This window comes from Leptonotus elevatus, chromosome 21, assembly GCF_054856555.1.
Source record: "Leptonotus elevatus isolate MCC_2025b chromosome 21, RoL_Lele_1.0, whole genome shotgun sequence".
Lineage (NCBI taxonomy): Eukaryota > Metazoa > Chordata > Actinopteri > Syngnathiformes > Syngnathidae > Leptonotus > Leptonotus elevatus.
Genome location: NC_141259.1, coordinates 7,573,152 through 7,594,184, shown reverse-complemented (window position 1 = coordinate 7,594,184; position 21,033 = coordinate 7,573,152). Strand labels below are relative to the sequence as shown.

Sequence of the window (21,033 nt, the reverse complement as noted above, 5' to 3'; positions counted from 1 at the left end):
ACAGTTCAGAGCAGTAACCATGCTTAATTTTATATAAATGTGTGTTTTCAATATTCTTTGACTTACCGAATAATGATGATAAATATATATATTTGTTAGCTGTCCAGTTAAAGTACGTGAGGATACAAAAAATGTGGTTAGCAATTTAGAGAAGATACATCGGCCTAAAACAAAACACTTTTCCAAGGTTACTCCTTAATATATTTCTGCCCCCAGTTATGTAAAATATATGGGAACCGCATGCAATGCAATTATCTGAACCGTTCAGGTGCACATGCACAAATACGCCATAGAAGCAAGCTGCTTTTGGCCTCATGTAAAATGATTCCACAGCTAGGAGACTACAGGGTGTCCCAAAAGTCACCATATACAATTATTTTTGTCATTTTTTTTACTTCCAGTGCAGCTCTTAGGATAGACTCTCCCTGACTTTGTGCAGACGCCTACTCTAGGAGTTCGGTGTTGTCATCAGTGGTGGTATTAGCAGGTCTTCCACAAACTCGCCATTGATAACATGAATTGTATGATGCGTTGAGGCTTACAAAAGCTACAAAGCTTAAGGTTCATTCTGTAGTGATATTGCCAATATGGCCTCAGGTTACCCTTACCCTACCATACCCTTATCTTGTTTTTGCCTCCCCCCCTCTTGTTTCGATCCAAATGCTACATTGGGTGCAGAATCCTCTCCACACTGCTGCTTGTTAACGCACTAATTCTTGATTAGAGTTCATGTGTTCGGCTTCTCTGATTTGCCCCGTGGAGTGAGAAATCACTTTCTCAATGAGAATAATTGAACAGGGCGGTGCCAGCTCATTACCCACAAATCATTGGGAGACCGGGCACCTTAGTTGCAGACAATAATGACTTTGGGGAATAAAAGTGGGGTGCCTGTCTGGATCCAAACCAGCATTAACAGCAGTGAACAGATCTCATCTATAAATACAATTAGCATTTGGTAAAAGTATTCCTTACTCATTTAGTTTTAATGGGTTAGTAAATCACATTGTATTTAGTTTTTTTGTTGTCTCTCAAATTTTCTTATTTGATATGACCGCACAATCCCTTTCTCCATAGTGAGTCAAATCGGTCCACTTCAACTCAATGAGGTCCAGTATACTTTCCTCACTTTTTTTTTTATTGGTCCCATTAGGGGGCAAATGCTTTTAAGTTGCCGAAGAAATATAATAAGGCCCCGGCCGACAATAAACATCCATTTCATGAAGCCGAAGAGAAACATGAGATGGGACTGGCTCGCCATTGTGACCTGAAAGGCGCATTTCATTTGCATCGCCTGCAGTACAAAAGTGGTCACAGTTGGATGCGAATGGGTCGAAATGAGGTGCTTTTTTTTGCAACAGAGTGGATAGAAAGGAAGTATCTAGAGATTGAATCTGAGAGAGATAGATTGAGATACTATCTTTAGCAGTCCGTTACTTATTCCTCTCCCTACAAAATGGGAATAACATATAGTGGATATAGCATGACATTTGTCAATGAATTGAAGAGAAAGGAAATAAACGTAAAGTGTCACAGCGTTGCATGCTCACATTATCTGGAAAGAAGCCATGACATGAATTGAAAAGGGTGCAGGTATGTTCTATTGTGACATTGTATTGGCAATAGGGATGTAACGATAACGGCAATATCGCGATATTGAAATTGCCACGTTGTCATCTTCATGTAAAGATATTAAAAGCAGCACATCGGTTAAAAAGGTTCAGGCTAGTTATTTCTCTTTTAGGGTTATGAAACTTTGACTTAGCAATTTTTTAGTTCAGTATACAGTATATGTAATTGTTTGCTCATTTGTAGTATAGTTTCATTTTCAAACAAGAAATTACTTGTCATTCATGAGATGATACCGTTTTAACTTGAATTGTATTTCCTATTTATTTTTCCGTCTTACCTTTTTATACCCTAAATCTGGAGTGCCCAACTTATCGAGCGCGGCTGACTGGTAGACCGCAGATTGCTCCCAAGTTGACCGCGAGGAGGGTTGTGGGGGGGTGGGTGGGGGGCGGGGGGTCGAAGTGCATGTTTTGTGTATGTGTGTTTTTATTATTGTTAGTTATTGCAGTGGATATTTTGCCGTGACCGGCAACAATCCTGCTCACGCTATTTTGCCGTGAACATTTCTGATTGGCCGGGCGCCGGACGGTCATGCACTGGATGTGGTTTCTTCCTCACTTCATCCCCTTCTGTCTTTTTTCATTTTTGTTTTGCCACCAAAGTTGGGCTACTATTGCAATTAATTACTAGGATTGCCAGCCTAACCATAACCCTCAGAGCATGTAGGCTGTTGTCGAGAAATTGTAGTAAAAAAAATAAAATAAAAATACAGAGCTGGACTCGAACCCGAGACCTCACACTTTTGGAGTGACCACCTTTATTATACAACGAGCTTGTTCACATTCCCTGCCACAGAATTTGTACTTGTAGTTATCACGCGATTCACGGCAAAATAGCGCTAGCACTTCATATTAAATTTTTTTTATATATTTTTTCTTTTTAAAAGGAAAAAAACTCACTTCCTGTCCCTTAAAATACAGTTGTGAGCTGTGTCAGCGGCCCATATTTTTAGCTCACTGGTCAGCGCTCTGCGCTCTGCGCTCCCAAACTGGTTGCAGTCCGGGTTCAATCCCCGAGTTGGGTGGACGCTGCTGGTTGCCCATATCCACTGCCAATGCATATCTGTGATTCTTGGAGCAAAAAAAAACGTCTGCAGCCTTGCCCTAAACCCTTCACATTTTCTCTTGATATCAGATTGTGGAGAACATTTGACCCACATTTCACTTCACCTCACTAGATTGCTGTGGCCCTGTCAGAGGATTTGGGGACTTCTTTTTGACTCAGGCTCCTCATTACCCAAACACATCTCTTCATTTAACCCCATCTAAAAAAAAAAAAACAGACATGGCCGAAAGGCTTTACGTCCCTCTCTAATCCGAGTCTCAGATTCCAATTAAAACCCAATAGCAGGACCACCACACCTTTGAGTCTCATCACTTCCATTACGGCCACCTGCTCAAATAAGACGGCAAACATTGATCTGGGGAATAGACTGTTGAGCCCCATAATCACCGGCTGAAATGTGTACCATCGGTTTACTTTCTTCAATAATTCATTGTTCAACATGAGCCATCTCATGGTCTCTCCCTCATTTATCAAATCCTGATGTTCAGTGACTTTAGGACTGAGGTCAAAATATTGTTAAAGTTAGAATTAAATGCTGTTTTTCACCTTCCATTTTATTTTCACTGTTGACATAATTACTTGATGTAACATTTGTGAGTTCACTTGGCAATTTGGCAGTGTAGTGATGTGTGATTTTTATTCAGTGGAAGGAAAATGTATTAACCACATTTCATATCTCGACTATGTGCACTCCCATTGAAATTAACATCACTGATTCACTGACGCTCACTGACCTTCACAGCATAAAAGATGGATTCAATGTTCTAAGCAGTGGAAAGCAGACTGTCCTCCCTCTTAATAAGCTCAAAATTATGATTAATCTCCCAGAAGCACCACCAAGCCCCTTTTTAATGCACTTTAAAAGACTCTGGATTCAGAGGAGTCCATCCGCTCCTAACATCCTCACCACCATAGGATTACCTCTTCAGATCACCTCTCCGTCACCTCCGTCAGGTGTCTAAAAACATAATATGCTTTTAGAAGTTTTCTTTCATACATCAGAAAGCCTAAATCTGGCTTTTATACTGATGTGAAGTGCTATTTGAATGTAAATAAGTCTCTACTGATTCACTTTTAAATGTAATACATGCTCTGCATAAAACCCTGCAATGATAACTAAATTTTTCTGTCATATGGAGGGCCGAACTGCCAAAATTAAAAATAAATAAATGACAAAATTAAAAAAAAAAAGAATAAAAGTGAAAATAAAAACGGATATAAAAATATAATAAAACAAATAAATATAAATGGAATATATATATATATTAGAGCTGTCAAACGATTACATTTTTAATCAGATTAATCACCTCTTAGAATTTTTATTAATCACGATTAATCACTTAACAAAAAAGGCTTTCTAATTAACATTTTTCCTGCCAAATTTTAAGAGCACCAAGTTTTGTGTTAATTCTTTTGACATTTAATGTTATAAGGACGTCTTCCCAAAAATATTTTTTACTGCAATGACCCCAATATTTTGACATGAACAAATATTATTAATGTGATACGCAAACATTTATTAAATGCTTTACTTTAATGCATGTAATTATGTTTATTGCTCAAACACAACCTGTGCAACCTTAAACGTAGCCATCCATTGTCACGCCAATGGATAATGCGATTAATCTGCGTTAATTCATGTTTAATGCAATCATTTTTTGTGATTAACTTTGACAGCACAAAAAAAAATATATAGATATTTTTTACATACATTTTTATTTTTTATTAATGCATTTACTTATTTATTTTGTCATTTATTTATTTTTAATTTTGGCAGTTTTGGTTCTCCATGTGTAGAAGCTCTCCTGTTCAAGAGTGCTTAGGTCGTGTGCCACCATTATTGATGAGTCTTGGTCACTCTGGCTGCTTAGGGTTCTGTTATTGACCTGGTGATTGATTTAAACCCTCATGATTAGCTGGCCAAATGATATTATAGTGCAATTTACTAAGACAGTAGGCAAATGCACAGATAACTGTGTCATTGATAGATCAGTCCAGACCTGATATATAAAACAGGCTCTTGCAGATGCTATATTCAAAAGACCAAGATTGCCTCTCAGGGAAGAAAAATGCAAAGATTTTGCACAAGACCATAAGGACTGGAGAATTGATGCTAGAGAGGAAGATAAGCGTCCTTTTCGCAAATGTTCCACAAACATTGCTGTCTGTCTTTTAACCTTCCCTTCCATCTACATGCCACTATTCTGTTCCCTGATGTGGACAAATGCAGCCTCACATCTCTGATTTAATTATCTTAACTGCATTAGGAACCTGTCTGTCTCTGTAATTTGCCTGAAGTAAATCCTCATCAGAACATTTGCAAGCCAGACACACTTTCCACATCAAATGCAGACAGATTTTAATTTGGTTGAGGTTGCAGAGGGGTGTAGCCAAAGCATAAAGCTAATTTGATATACTGTAGCTTTGAGTCTCCGACTACACAAACAAAGCTTGGATGTTATGTTTTATGCACTGGGGGGTTCAGTATATTGCTTAAGGACACTTTGATAGGGTCACAAGGGCTCAGGTTTGAAACCATAACCACACTGAGCCATGCTGCCAAAGTAGTTTTTTTATCAAAAAGATGAAACTAAATGTTCAACATAATTTACTGACAAAAAACATACACGGGTAAAATTATTGTCCTGACTAAAATGTTGACATTTTTTGTTGACTGAAACTAGACAAATAAAATTATATTTTCTTGGACTAAAATGCTATTTTTATTTTATAGTTGACCAAAAATTGACTAAATAAAAATGGGATGAGAAAAAACTGAGATTAAATTTTAAAATGGCTGATGAAAATTAACAGTAGTGCTCACATATAGTAAGAGATGTCAACCAACTTTGTAAAAACAGTTGAACATTTGTGAAAATGTTATTTCAACACAACACACTGAATTGGCCATCAGCTTAAATCACAATAATTAAAGGTGATGGGGAACATCCTTGGACAACCACTAAATTCTTGTGTTCAGGGTAAATTGATCATTATGACCCTTTCATCCACTGATCAGCTTTCCTCTTTGCTAATCCTCATAAAAGGCTTTCTTTTGGCTAACATCAATATAACTTAGTGTCGAGTTACTGTTATATATTGGTTGTTTTAATGGTGATGTGGTACGATAAGCCAGCAATATCGGAAGGGTTAAGGATGTTGGAAAAAGGATGGGACTTAACCCAATCATGGAGGCCATTTTGGTCGCTAATTTAGCTTTAATGACAGTACTCGTCTGGATTTGAGTGATACAAGATCCAGCAGGGGATTTTGACGGTGACACAGCATGGAAGATTCTATCCTGTACAACAGTGGTTCTTAACCTGGGTTTGAACGAACCCCAGGGGTTTGGTGAGTCAGTCTCAGGGGTTTGGCGGAGGTCAAAAGTCAGCCTTGAGTACTATTTATTTGAAAAACCTATTTTTTCCACTCAGTAATTTTAAGTACATTTTACAAGGAGAGCTTTGAGTACATTTTACCAGTTTATTTAAAAAACAAAAACGCTTGCTGAAGTGTTGAGGAACGGACTCATGATCTTCTACTTGGCAGACAGCCACTCTACCACTTGAGCCATGCCTTTTGTTCAGTTTGTATAGTGGATACAGGATTGCTGGTGTGTCCAAAATGAGACCAAAAGCTGGTCTCTTGGAGTAACAAGGATTCCGCCTGACACCATCAATATACTAACCCACAGCAGGATCAAGTTGTAGCGTGGCTGTCTTCCAACCTGAAGGTTGTGGGTTTGTTCCTCAACCGTTGAGTAGTGTTAAAATAAATGTATGTAAGTTATCCAATATTTACTCTTATAAGCAGTTATTCAGTTGTATAAACTTGTTTGAATTATGTGAGTTGGAGTTATCTGTGAGGAGAGCAGAGCCCCGTGGGAAGGATGCCCCTGCAACTGCAAAACAGGAACTTTGCCGTATCACAAGATAGTGGCTGAAACACTTAGCGGATGAACTGTTGAACTTTGACTGTTGAAACATTTAGCGCTGGAAAAAGACACGTCTGTATTATTATCTGCACAATGACTTGAATGTTGCTGCTGTGTTCCCCCGCCCATTTAGAGCAGAAACATGTGTGTAAACTAGGGGACATTCTATTAAAAAGAGAGGATTCGGCGGAATGTGCCTCAGAGCGGGCTGGAGATTGTAATCTGTACACATCTCTGTCCGTTCTCCTCGCGAGTAAAAATAATCTAATTCTTCTGTCTTCCTTTCTTATCTAAATGTTCTAGGTTGACTGAACCTAAGTAGCTTTTTTGTTGTTGTTTTAAATGAACTGATAAAATGTACTCAAAACTCTCCTTGTAAAATTTAATTCGAATTTCTGAGTGAAAAAACTTTACTTTTTCAAGTAAATACTACTCTCTTTTTGTGTGTCTGTTTAATAATTTTTTGGTGAGGTCCAATACCCCCAACAAGGTTAAGAACCACCGTTTTAGAATATCAAAATGCTGGAGGGGCTTAACTGGGGCTACTCATATTTCTGATGAGGCTTTAGCACACACCCTTGGTGCCGGAGTAGCGCTATTCCTGATTTAAAAAAACAAACAAAAAAAAAAGTTAAGCTGGGTGTTTAAACAGAAAATTCTGTCTCGAAGAACAATTCAAGTGTTGGCAATTGCTTTGTGGTGTTAAAGGAGCCTTAATTGGACTATTAAGAGTTATTACAAGCAGATTGTCTTAGTACATTGGTGCCAGAGTGCATCACAATAGTACTGTGATGTCCTGTATGTGCTTTTTATGTTATACAGTGTTTAGTCTAACTGCAGCCCTGCTGGCGCTGCAATTATGTTTGCTCCCTTTCACCTCTCTACCTCCCCCTTAGACAAATGATTATTTTTCCACATGTAGCCATTGTTTGTTGCCATTAGCTGGTTTACAACATAAGGTACATTTTAGATAACCCAGTTAAACTAATATTTTCAACCTGTCCGATCAGGATGAAGGTGAGGGTGTGTCTTTGTACATCTTTCAACAAGTCCGTGCTTTGCGTCAATTGCTTACTTCCTGGAGTTTTACATGAAGTGAAAACATCCATTGTTCATTCCAAGACATTTCAACATCCTGCTCTTTGGCCTCCATTGTTCTGCTTGGCACAGACTGGTCATTATAAATTAACGGAATGGTTTGACAGAGAGGCCCGTTCAACGTATGAAGTCGTCCCATGCACATACACGCATGTGGACTTCAGCCCTTAAGGGGGGGTGCAGAAACCCACCATTCTTCGTGACCTTTCACACTTTCCTTGTTAAGCCGTTGATGCCAAAGACGGGCTCAGGAGGGAGCCTTCCTCCTCCCCAGCTCCCCTAACAGCGACATGTTGTACTTGGCCATTGCTAATGGCACAACACACACACACACACACTCACGTACATACTTACAGTGGGTTTCCTTTAGTGTATGAGCTGGTTGGAGGGTGACAGCTCCTCAACACGCAGTCTTTGTCCCATCCCCCAAAGTGGACTTTATTATAAATGTGAGTGTATGTGTGCGTATGCCAGACAGCTGCTACCTACTCTTCCTCCTCTCGGCTTTCTAACCTGCCAACCAATTTGAAGGTAACAAGACTTTGCACTTTGCGGCTTTGTCTCATTCACTCCCTCTCTTGCTTTTCTCACACTCACCCTTCCTCAATAAAGCCTTGACCCTCACATTCTGCTTTTCCTTCCCAATGCCTCAGATGTGGTGGATTTTATAGGGGTCCAGAATTGATCTCTAACCCCTCCCTACTCTATTGGATAAAGGAGGTTGCTGGGCAAGTTAGAATGGAGGTTTATTAGGGACAAGCAAGAAGGGCAAAAGAGCAAGCCTGGACTGAGTGCTACTGCAATCTGAAAAGCCTTGTTGTTTTCCCCACTCCGCTGGTTACCATGGGACCAACAGGGTGCTAAAAGCACTCAAGGGAAGGGAGAAATGGAGGGTATGGAAAGGAGATATACACAAAGAACGGGAGAGGCGATGGAGAGTTGAAGGAGAAAGAGGTGAATGTATTTTTAGGCTGTCGCTCATGCTGTCACTCCGTGCTCAGTAAAGACGCACAATAAGCACATGTTGGCATTTGGTGGAAGGTGATGGTCACCTTCTGCTTCAGGTCACAAGGAGACTCAACCGTCATTGTGTTACTGAGGGAGTCAGCAGCTCTATCTATCTAGGGTCACTAGCCATAATAGCTAGATAGCTAGCTAATAGATCTATAAATAGAAGCTAGCTAATAGATAGATAGATGCTAGATAGTGTGCATATGGGTTGTGGAATTTATAACTTAAATGTAAAAATATTCCCTTTGAGTTGCATTTTCCTCTATTTGTTCCTATGAGAGAGTTCCGTTTTGGGATGTCTTTGGTAATTCCCTGTGGAGGCCATGTCCTTTCTCCACTTCATATCTATGCATGAAAATAGCCAGCCCACCTCAGGGGCCTTTCTAAAAAGCTTTGTGAATAATGGCCGCACAGGCAAACCAGGACCTTAACTGACATGCAGCATAATTAAAGGTGGGCCTGACTTGATGACAGATTCATTTTCATACTGGACGCTTGGAGAAGGGAAGCCATTGGGCAGGTCAGGTAAGCGGAGGTCCAACGGTAGACTCATCATCCGACTTTATCTACAAACTCGAATAAATAAAGAGGGAGCGAGTCACTTTGCATTACCCCTGTATATCGCCAACGATACCCTCAATTTCCATAAAAACAGAAAGCCAAGACCTTTTCGGAAGTGTTTGACATTTCAGGAAAAAGAGAGAAATAGGAGGGTAGATGGGGAAGAAAGGTGCTGGAGCAAATGGTTTCTTTAGGATGCAACATTATGTCTGAAGGCTGACAAGCTCAAACACACATAATTAAAATGGCTCCCTCTTTTTTCCCACTGAAACTAAATATCAAGTTTTGTGCTTATCAGTTGTTGATTAACCTCAAGCTACTTTGCCGTAACCATATATTATCAACAATTATTCCCTATGTTATTAAATGTCTCGCTCCCTGAAAGTTTCCTGCTATAGAGGCTCTTACTTGTTCCAGCAGGTAATTGATTTAAAAGCCAGTGCAGATAAAAACACTACCAAACAGCACTAATGACAGAATGAAAAAGTATGGGAGAGTTATCGTCTTTTTTTGTTTGTTTTTCACAAGGGCATTTTTTTTTTAAATTGTCTTTTTCTTCTTTTGTTTTTAGGAGGAGGAAGAGGCAAGGCGAACACATGAACAAAGAATTGAAAGGATAGAGCCGGTGGGAAGAGCTGACTCCTCATTGGACCATTCACCAGTATTAAGTCTCGAGTGCGTGACCTCCATTCTGTACCTTTTTAAAAAAATATATATATATTTTTATTATTTTTGTTTTATATTTTTAATTCTTATAATTTTTTTGTTCTGTTTCAAGTTGTTTTCAATGTTTGCATTTATTATTATTATTATTATTATTTAATTTGATTTAAATTTATTTCATATTTCATCATGATTTTATTCAAAATTTTAAACAAATATTAATTTTTTTATTGTGTTGAATCTTTTTTTAAGCAAAGTTCCAGACTAGATCATTTTACAACTTAAAAATTTTGAAGGGAATTATTATTAATAATACATTTTGTTTAAATGTATTTTATATTTCATTATGATTTTTTTCAATTTAATTAATTTTTTTTATTTTTTTAGCTTGTGTTATATTTTTATTTTTATTTTTTTTTAACAAAGTTCCTGACTTGATAATTTTACAACTTTAACATTTTGAAGGTAATTATTATTTTTATTATTAATTAATTAATTTTATTTACATGTATTTTATATTTCATTATGATTTGTTTCATTGAAACAAATATTTATTTATTATTATTTTTATTTTTAGCTTGTGTTGTTTTTTTTGTTGTAAAACAAAGTTCTTGACTTGATCATTTTACAACTCCAACAAATTAATTCCTTGTACCAAGCGGATTTGGCCCTAATTTGTGATGTTTGGTTATTATGTAAATTAGGAAGCCATTCTATAAACTCCTCTTAACTACTGTGTTTTATACTCAACATCTCAATGCCAGAACTGCATTTGTAAAAAACACTAAATGAAGAACTAAAACACACTCACCACTTGAGAATGACAAGATATGCTTGAGGCACCGTGGTCACTTGTATTCATTTGTCTCCTTGTCTTTATCTGCACAAATTAACCCCCCGCCCCATGATTTGCACATTTTTCAATTAGTCTGTTTTCGTTTCTACACCAATTTGATTTTATCACTTAAATGGAGTCTCCATTTGAGGCCATCGTCGACCCAGAGTTTCACTGGGGTGACTTTCGTAATAGAGGACTTTGTATCGACAATACAAACTACCACCGGCAGTCCATGCTAACCTCTACCTCTCATAAATTCCATCAGCCAGTCATGTTGACTACCATGCTTTTCTAAAATCATGTAATTTATGTGTTTATTATTCCATGCATGTCTCCCACCACATCCTGCCTCCGCCGTCGTCTCACCCCATCCATCATCATCTTGCAGAGCCATGCTCAAGCCAGTTGAGGTGTCCAATAAAGGAGGGCCCCTGGGGATCCACGTGGTGCCATTCAGTTCGCAAGATGTCAGGTAAAAAGATGGAGTCTTGACATACCTAACTAGCAAAGGTTTTTGAATTACTTTTCGTCAATCAAAGCTTGTATATTTACTTTGACTTTATTTGAGTTTTCTCTGCCAAGAGATAACCCGCCTCAGCCCACAATATTTCTTTTCGCACAATTTGGACTGCTCCCAATGGGAAAGCGAATAGACTCAAGTAATTTTACTCTTGACTGCACAGTTTTTAAAGGCTTGTTATGTTTCTTTTCTATTCTAACCTTTGTCCTCAATCACAATAATATCTGCTCAGCCTTGAAGGTGATTCAGCTTTCTGGCTTGCATTTTTTTTTTAACCAATGCATACTGTCACTGACAGAGCAGTGTATCCAAGTTCATGGTTATTCCAGCAAAAACATAAAGGACGGTGGACGCGGCCAAATGTAATCAAACTAAAAGCATGCCCATAACACTAATCCACGCTGCTCGCCAAGGCAGAATCAAGGTGAATGTGACTACTCAGCTCCACGGAACGTGAGACGGGGGAAATGAGTTGGAAAGACAGAGCAAGGAGATGAAGTGGGATGACATTTGAAGTAGAGGGGCGTGGCCGTCATGAAGATTGGATATGTGTCATTTCTTTGGGGGGGACTAATCCCATTGTGGCCCATAAGCAAGTGTTGGGAAACTATATTTAGGTTTGATCTATTGTCATCGCTGCCCTCAGAAGATGTGACACCTTGAAATATCCTGTGTCAGAAGAGCAAAATAAGAATTCATTCAATATTCATGTCATGGGTAGGGTGACCAGAGTTCCCGTTTCACCGGGACAGTCCCATTTTGAGCCTTGGGCATCCCGGCGGATTTCACCAACTCCATTGTTTTGTCCCTTTATTGCTCAGGTCCCGTTTTTCTTTCATTGCGTTTTTGCCATGTGTCATAGCAAATAATACAATAAACCCATGAACTCATTGACTGCCAGCCATTTTGGTTTGAATCCTTAGACAGATTGCAGTTCAAGTGTTATTTTTATTCATTTATGTTTCAACCACAATTAATACTTAGTAATTTTCACATAATTTATCTTTCAATTTACTTCATAAGCATTCAGCTTAAGATTCAGCTATTAGCATTCAGCTTTCAGCATTCCGACGCAATTTCTGCAAAAATTGCACTTTGTGTAGTACTGGATTTTGACAGGTTTTGCAAGTCCCACAGAATATTGTGTTCTATTGCTATAAAAAAAGGAACCTACCAAAAGAGAGATTAGCGTCTCTTCTTTCATCAGAAAAAAAGTATATTGGTATCTGCATCCGTTTTGCAGCGATTATCATTAGAATATAGTCACGTTTTATCATTATTCACGTTCCTGTTGAAAACACTGGCAAAAAGAGCTTGTTGCAACATGGCCCTGGCTGATCTTATATCGCTTATCTCTGCTGCTACCTGCTGGCTGTTTTTTTGTTGTAATAACTACCATTGCTTTTAGCCACCTATTCATATGAGAAGCTGCATCAAAGCCTTCTGTATGCTCTTGCATACTTTCCTTTCAATAAGCTTTTTGGATAACTTTTCTTCCATAGTATAATGCTAATAGCCCGGCCCCTTTCCTGTTATGTGTTAGCATAAGATGCATTAGGCTCAATGGTCTGTCATTAGTGTCTCGACTACAACCACAGGGGTCAGACAGTCAAAGCCGGACAGCAAACACAAAAACGCAAATGATTCAACCACAGCACTTATCATTCTGCTTGACTGCATTTACATTAAGTGACGAGTCAAACAAGCAAGGAATATACAGCGTTTTGTTCCTTGTTCTTCTACATCTAATGAATTCACAGAGTTGAAGGATGCCATTTAGGTCAAACTTTTAATACTCAAATTGTCTGTATATTACCAGCATCACCATAATAGTATGTAGACAAAATCATCTTAAAAACAAATGAAATGGTTTCCCCTGATCAATGATCAAAGTCTCCTGTGTTTGTTTCCCCAAGTCATTAAGGTTTGCCGATGCTGTAATCTCCAAGTGGGCAACACATTGTTTTTAAACTGCCAACACTTATTGAGATGAGGCACAATCATGTCTGCTTCCAAGGCGCACACAATTACTCTTGTGTTCAACACAGTTAAGATGACCTGACAACGTGGTATCAAACAGTGAGGATGACGATGGGGCCTCTTTTGAGCCTTAATTTTGCTTGAATGTAATTGTGTACCCCCAATGAGGGGCTGAGATGAGTCCGCCATGTGAACGTGAATGTCCATATTATGAAGCCAATTAGGGCAATGTTCTAAGCGTGGCCTGTTTTGCCTGACATGCTTAAGAGGTCTGAAAAGCTACCCTTGACATCCCTTTTAAGAAGGGTCACATTTAATTGTTTTTATTTTTTGGGGGGAGAGCTCAGTGTTATTCATTCGGCAGCCTTCCCGAGTCAACATGTCACCTGAAACCTGTTATAAATCCCAGACCCATCACCTTAACCGGATACTTCAGTGTCCCGCCAGAATTGTGAAGTTGTCAGGAGACCAGAGGAAGGATCAAAGGAAAGAAAGATAAAACAAAGTGAAATCCAGCAAGAACCAGACACCACCTACCACCCACAGAGTTACAAAACCAGAATTTTTCACCAACCCCACAAACATCTAAATTCCTACAGGTTAGGGAGACCCCCAGAGACCAGAAGAAAGACTAAAGGAAGGAAGGAAGGATAGATGAAGCAGAGTGAGATCCACAAACACCAGCCTCCACTGATTCAGCGACCAGTCGGAGAAGAAAATAATTTTTGAGTTTCAGTAGATGCTGGTGTGGTGGATCTGGCATGCAATAGAACCTCCACAGAAGAGGGTAGCCGTTGACCTCGGCCCAACAAGGCAAGCACGGCCTCCCAGGGTCCCCCTGCCCTTGACATCTGTCGGGTTCAGTCAACCTAGAACATTTAATGAACAATCGACAAGGAAGGAAGACAAGAGACTTAGATTATTTTTACTTGTGAGGAGAACGGACAGAGATGTGCTCAGTTATAACCTCCAACCCGCTAAGAGGCACCCTCTCCCAAGCCCTCTTTTTATTTTTTTATTTTTACAGGGCGCTTCAACAACAAAATGTTTCAGTCCTTATCTTGTGATAAGGGCACAGTTCCTGTTCTGCAGCTGCAAGAGCACAAGTCATGCTTTGCAATACTATAAGAGTAAATATGGGATAACTTATGTACATTTATTCTAACAACATCCCTTTTAAGAAGGGACACATTTTTGACAAGTGGCTGTTTTCGAGTCCAGTGAAGACCCTGAAATTGTTATTCCTACAGAAATCGACCCTGACTGTTTTTTTTTCTTTTTAATTTCACATTTGAAATGTTTGTTTTCGACTACACCCCAAAACTCAGACCATAGGCTGGACAAGAGCATTTGATTTTGTTGTTGACGGTAAGCGTGTACAAAAAGTCTCTTACAAATGGTTATCCCCGGAGGAGCTCACTTGTGTATTCATTTGGAAGCAGAATTGATGAGATGGTATGTAAAAAATAAAGGTAGCCTTTTAAAAGGGATTGCTGAGATGGCGCTAACATGGGAGCGCTTAGATATTTATTACAACATCAGCGTCTCTCAGCGTTAAGCTCTGGTGATAGCAACATTCACCGTTCTCTCAGAAGCCACAAGATTATCACTTTTAGTTTTTGTTCCGGATTGCCTCTCACAAACTGCCACGTCATTCCAGTAGGCCTCAAGACAGCATGGGTGTGCAAAATGAACGATAGAGGCACCATATATTAGTCAGCAAAATTTCCAGGCCAAGGAAAAACTTTGTGCAGTTGAATAATGTTGAGTGCAAAACACAAGAATGATAATTCTCAATGGTGTATTATTTCTGATCTGTTGTGCGATTCTTTCCAGGACGCAGGGCTTGCTCGTCAAGCGTCTGGAGCGTGGAGGCAAGGCGGAGCAGGAGCATCTCTTCCAGGAGAATGATTGCATTGTTCGAATAAACCAGGGAGATATACGGAATCTTCGCTTTGAACAGTAAGCTGTATTATTTTGGTCGTACCTCATACCTCACATTTTACCTGTACTTTATTATGACACTTACACGAGTATTAACTGTAGTTTTTAAGGGTCTGCATCTCTACATAAAAGGCGATTCGATACGGTTTTTGATACATGGGGTGCAAAAAGATCGACGGTCCGTCAGTCAGTGGGATCACGATTCAATTCGATATGGTACGGTGCAGTTTGACACAGCGTACAAGGCAATTACTTTTCTTCTTCTAAGATACTGTATATCTATCGCGATATATTTCAGAGTGGAACGATTACATTTGGTTCAACTCACGCACGTCTTTTGAATCACAAAACGATTCAAACCGGAAACCCCTAATTTTACTTATTTACTTTAATATTATTTTTTCTTTATTTTGTACTAACTTATAGTCTAAAATGGAAGACAGAGTAGTTTTGCTATTCTTTATGACAAACATCATCTAGGGGTGCACCGATCACAATTTTCCGGCCGATAACCGATCCCTGATCTTTCAGAAAGTTTGACCTGCCGGTCGTAATTTTTGCAGATCCCGATTTTTTCATGACAAGCACTTTTAGTCATCTTGTTTTATTGTAAAACGTTGACAAATATCTGTGAAATAATGTTTTTGTGCACATGAAGAAAGGCCTATTAGTCATCTCAGCAGAAGAGGACAGTTGCAGATTTTTTCAGACCTCTGAGGAAAATGAGATCGGTGGAAAAAAAACATTATATTATCAAGGGATCGGCTGATCACTGATCCCCCAAAATTAAGGAAATCGGGGCAAGATAAATTGGCCGGACCGATCGATCGGTGCACTCCTATACTCATCTGCAAAGTATACCGTATATTTCATGACACACTGTTCACACACACACAGACACCACACACTCAACTGCACAATAAAACTGAAATATTCCTGCCATGCATCCCTTCCAGCGATAGGTCTCGGTGACCCACAGTCGTTGACCAACGCTTCACCTTCCAAAACTAGGGACGTGCTCACTTCATTTCTGTCGACTCATTGCTCCTGTTTCATTTCTTAAAGTGGGCTGATGATTTAACGCAGGGCCTTTGACCTCACTTGACCAGAGTCCAAAGCCTAAATGCGCATACTCACACATAATATACTTACATATGGGCAATGCATAAGCCATAAAAACATGGGTTGCTCAGACAGTTTATTAGGTACATCTGTCCTAAATAATAGTTCTAGAATTTCTCCATTCATTTTCACTTTCACTCTGGCTCTCAGCAAGACATCCTTCTATACCATTTTCCACAATATTTCAATGACAACAGCAAGTCTGCTGTGGTTCAGTTGGTTGTGCAGCAGGAGGTGAGGGTTTGAATCCCACCTTGGACTGCTTGCAGTTCAACATTTCTTTTTTTTTTTCATTGATCATACAACTCCAATTAATAATTACAAATTTTCACGTAATTTATCTTTCGATTTACTTTATAAGATTTTTAAAGCATTCCACATGCATTCAGCTTTTAGCATTCCCACACCATTTTTTCCTTTGTCTAATTATCAAGTACGTTAGTAACATTACATGTAGTAGAGACCAGCCACTAACTGGTGAAAAAGAAAATAAACACAATATTTAGGATCAGAAACTTCAATTTTGTTTTGTACAACATTCTCAGTGTGCGCATGTGTTTTGTTTTGGGTCAAAAACTCTTCTCTCGCGGCGTCGACAAGTTGGTTGTAAAACTGTCACGGTTACTTTCCCCAAGTATGTTAATGCATTCGACAGACGGTGCAAAGCCATGGAAATGCAAAGGTTCTTCTCATCAATTAACACGCTTCCCTCGTTCTCCACGAGCACACGGAGAAGCTGTTTTGCCGTTTTCTAAACACCCCCCCCCCCCTCCACTACCAAACACACTCCGCGTTGCCATCAGATCATGTATGATTGCAATTGTACATCTCACTAAAGTGAAGAAGGTAAACTTCGTCCCCCTTCATTACTCTGTTTCCCCCCCCCCCCCCCCCCTGCCTTGATTGTGAACCTCACAGGGTAACAATTTAAAGGGATCTTCAGCAGATTGTTTGTCTTGGATAAATATTTTGATACACTTAATCTGACAGAATGATGTATGGATGGGGTAATTTGTCATTCAATCAAGCTTAGGCGCAGGCTGATTGCGCTGCACCTGTGTGATGTAAACACACGCGTATAGACACTCGTGCCCGCTTGGTCATTATTCATGTCGCGGTGGCATTTCCAAATTTCCATATGAATGAAAATGGGAGGGACATTCGTGGCTGTTTTTGAATGAAGGGCTGCCTGCTGTGGCGGAGTCATCTTAGCGGTGACATTGAGGGAGACCCAGCATGATATTCCTGGTATTGTATTAGGTGTCTGTAATGCAAACTCGCGCCGCACCAATTTCCCCCCCACATGCACTTGCTCCTGACCAGCCTATCTATATGCTAAGTGCCACTGGTAAACAAGACTAAAGTATTTTTGTGTCTGGGAATAACATTGACATTTGTACCTAAAACATGCTAAGAATTAACATGTGTTTTGAATACTTTTATCTTCTCTTATGTGTAAATATATTTGCTAAAATGGAAACTTATTATTCATCACGTCTGTTTTCTTATGTATGCATCACCCTTAGAAATAATCTCTGTACTTGTGATTTCCTGGCATCCTTTATTACAATGATCAACTTTTTTTCTGTCCAAGTGCCAGTGATATTTAACTGTGGGCTGCTGAGTCCAAAAATGACATCCGTTTCTTAGAATTGAATCTAGTTTTATCCATCCTTCCATTTTCATAAGCGCTTATTCCTCACAAGGTTCTCAGGGGTGCTGGAGCCTATCCCAGCTTGCTTCGGTAGCAGTAGGCGGGTACACCCTAAATTGGTTGCCAGCCAATCCAGGTGGCTCTAGTTTTAGAGATATTGATATTTTTGTCAATTACCGGTATATTAAATGTTGTTGTTTTTTTGACTAACTAAAGATGACCTTACACCATCGGACACTATTTTGATTTTTGAATAATCAATAAATCTCTAATGTATCTTATTTAGAGCATATTTAATGGTGTGGTTTAGATGACATCATGCATGCTCCACCAATGCCCAGATGAGTATGAAGAACCGTGACTGTTTTACTCTGACTGCTATCAGCTTTTATCTTCCCTTTGTAGTAGTGTGCGGACCCTCACACTCCACTTATCAATCCATCCATGCATCCATCCATAATTAATCCAACAATCTGTCTGTCCATCCATCCATCCATCATCAACCCATCAGTCTGTCCGTTCGTCTGTCCATGCATTCATCCATCCACCTATCAATCCATCCATCCATGCTTCCATCCATCATCAATCCAACAATCTGTCTGTCCATTCATCCATCCATCTTTCTATGCATCCATCCAGCCTTCATCATCCCATCCATCCATGCATCCATCCATCCAATCTTCATCAACACATCCATCTATCCATCCCTCTGTCCATCCATCCACCATCAACCCATCAGTCCGTCTTTTCGTCCATCATCAACCCATTCGTCCATCCATCCGTCCATCCATGCATACATTATCAATCCCAACAATCTGTCTTCTATCCATCCATCCATCCTTCATCAATCTGTCTATCCATGCATCCATCCATGCATCCATCCATCCAGCCTTCATGAACCCATCCATCCCTCCATCCATCCATCATCAACCCATCAGTCCGTTCGTCCAACCACCCATCCATCCATTAATCTTCTGTAAAAAAAGAAAAAATGTTAGGACATTTGAGCAAATGTGCAAGTGTGTATGAAACTGCCCTTCACATTAATCAGTACCCAAGAAGTAGCTCTCAGATTCGACAAGGTCAATGACCCCCCTGTACTAAACCATTGGTAGTTGTCCATTAACAGGCTTAGCCCAATTCTCTTTGTCTCTGCATACTACGCCGTACATCTTAGCACAACTGTTTCTATCGTCAGAGCTGTAATATATCATATTCTACTTGTCTCTCTTATCTTGTTATAACGAATGCATTTCTGTCCATATGTGTGATGTTTGCCTCCCGTCTTTCTCCACTGCACCAACCCCAGAGCCCAGAACATTTTTAAGCAGGCGATGACTTCCTCCGTCATCCTTTTCCATGTGGTCCCGGCCGCAATGAAGAGACAGTACGAGCTACTTGCAGGCAAAAGTGACAACAGCTCACCTCATTCCAGTAGAGTCCGCTTCAGTCAAGACTCTCTGCATTCGGGCGACAGGAGCAGCCTAGTCGGGGGGCGAACCTCGAGGTCTGTGCCACATCTCGGTGTATTTTACTGGAACCCCCTTTTTAAAATATTCTTAAAAAAAATTGTTTTCACCCCATTCTATAGTCAGCAGGGGTCCCTTGCAGGGATCACTCCAGAGTCAAGACGGAAATATGTCTCTCGTACCTCATCCACCTCCTCCCCCTCCCTGCAGCGCAGAATAAGCACAACTCAGTCCAGCAGTTCCTACATTAAACGCAAAGGCCGCAGATTCAACATCCAGCTGAAGAAAGGTAAATAAAAAAACAAACCAAATTAAATCAGACAATGAGGTCATCAGCACGATTACTGTGGCCAACATTTGGTACAGGAAACCCTCATATTTCTTCAAATATTTAATTATGTCTTTTCATGGGACAACATGATTCTTTGACACAATGTAACGTAGTCAGTGTGCAGCTTACCAGTGAAAATTTTCTTTTCTTTATTATTTTAATGGGGCTTGGTCGATGTTCTCATTTTAAAGGTTCAAGCCATTTGTTAACTCCAAATGCACAGTAATTATTTCCCACATGTTACTGAAATTGTAAAATTAGGTTAGATTGGACCAGGCTGTTTTCACAGTAATTACCATCAGAATGGTAATGCACTTTTAAACGAGCTGTATGTTTGCCATTGATTTTTTACTCCAAGTACTAATGCAGCCAGTGCAGGTCTCACATGGTTAACATACAAGCGTAAATGGATTTCACCACCCAAGACACGTCATCGGTGCATTGTAGGTACACCTGCACAAATGTGATTCCGTTTAACAGCTGCAACTCTTAACAAAGAACATTATCAGTTTTAATCATGGATGTTATTGAGGTTTGATTGTAAATTTGTTCTTTTGTTGAGTTTTAGAAATGCACTCCAGTGGAATGTTTTACGGTAGGCGACAATTTGCTAGTTTCTTCGACAAATTACACTAGGGTACATAAAAAAAAAACAATGCTGATGAAAAACGAAATTTGGCAGCTGATTCCAAAATTGCAGTTAGTTTTTTTTCTAGGACATCAAGTTTTTTTTCTCCACTGCTTAGATTCCAGATAAACAAACTTCCACTCATTAGCTGTAGAAAGACTGTAGTAAAAAGAAATGATTACGATTGTGGCAACTTGTTTGTGCAGTTACAATTGAATCAATGCGTTGAGAGAGTGTGCAGCTTCCAATAAATCAGTAATATCAAGATCTGCAAATAGAAAGCTGGCATAGTAGGATTTTTGTTTTTTGTTTTTGTTTTCAAAGCTTGTGATCGTTCCATCTTAGTGTTCAATTTACATACTGCACATCCACGTTTATTTCACATTGGGTATCCTGTAGCTCAAAAACTCGACCTGATAGAGAAAAATTTAGATCAGTTATGGATTCCGCACCGCAAAATGAGTTTAAAAAGATTGCACATGAAACAGCTACAACCTATATCTGTCTATTTTTTGTAAAGCAACAACTCCAACTTAGCTGAAATTTATACCTTCATAAGCAGCTTCTTTCAACCTGTTTTTTTTTT

The 21,033-nt window shown here is 39.4% G+C and overlaps 1 protein-coding gene across 1 annotated transcript in view; it reads left to right on the top strand.

The window, feature by feature from the left end:
• LOC147155715 (partitioning defective 3 homolog) overlaps window positions 1-21,033 on the top strand; it is a 262,547-nt gene that overhangs the window by 97,440 nt on the left and 144,074 nt on the right. The window contains exons 6-10 of the mRNA XM_086065957.1: window positions 9,870-9,973; window positions 11,188-11,271; window positions 15,136-15,261; window positions 19,329-19,526; window positions 19,611-19,777. Coding sequence (XP_085922083.1) covers window positions 9,870-9,973; window positions 11,188-11,271; window positions 15,136-15,261; window positions 19,329-19,526; window positions 19,611-19,777 — 679 coding nt within the window. The remainder of the gene's footprint in view (window positions 1-9,869; window positions 9,974-11,187; window positions 11,272-15,135; window positions 15,262-19,328; window positions 19,527-19,610; window positions 19,778-21,033) is intronic.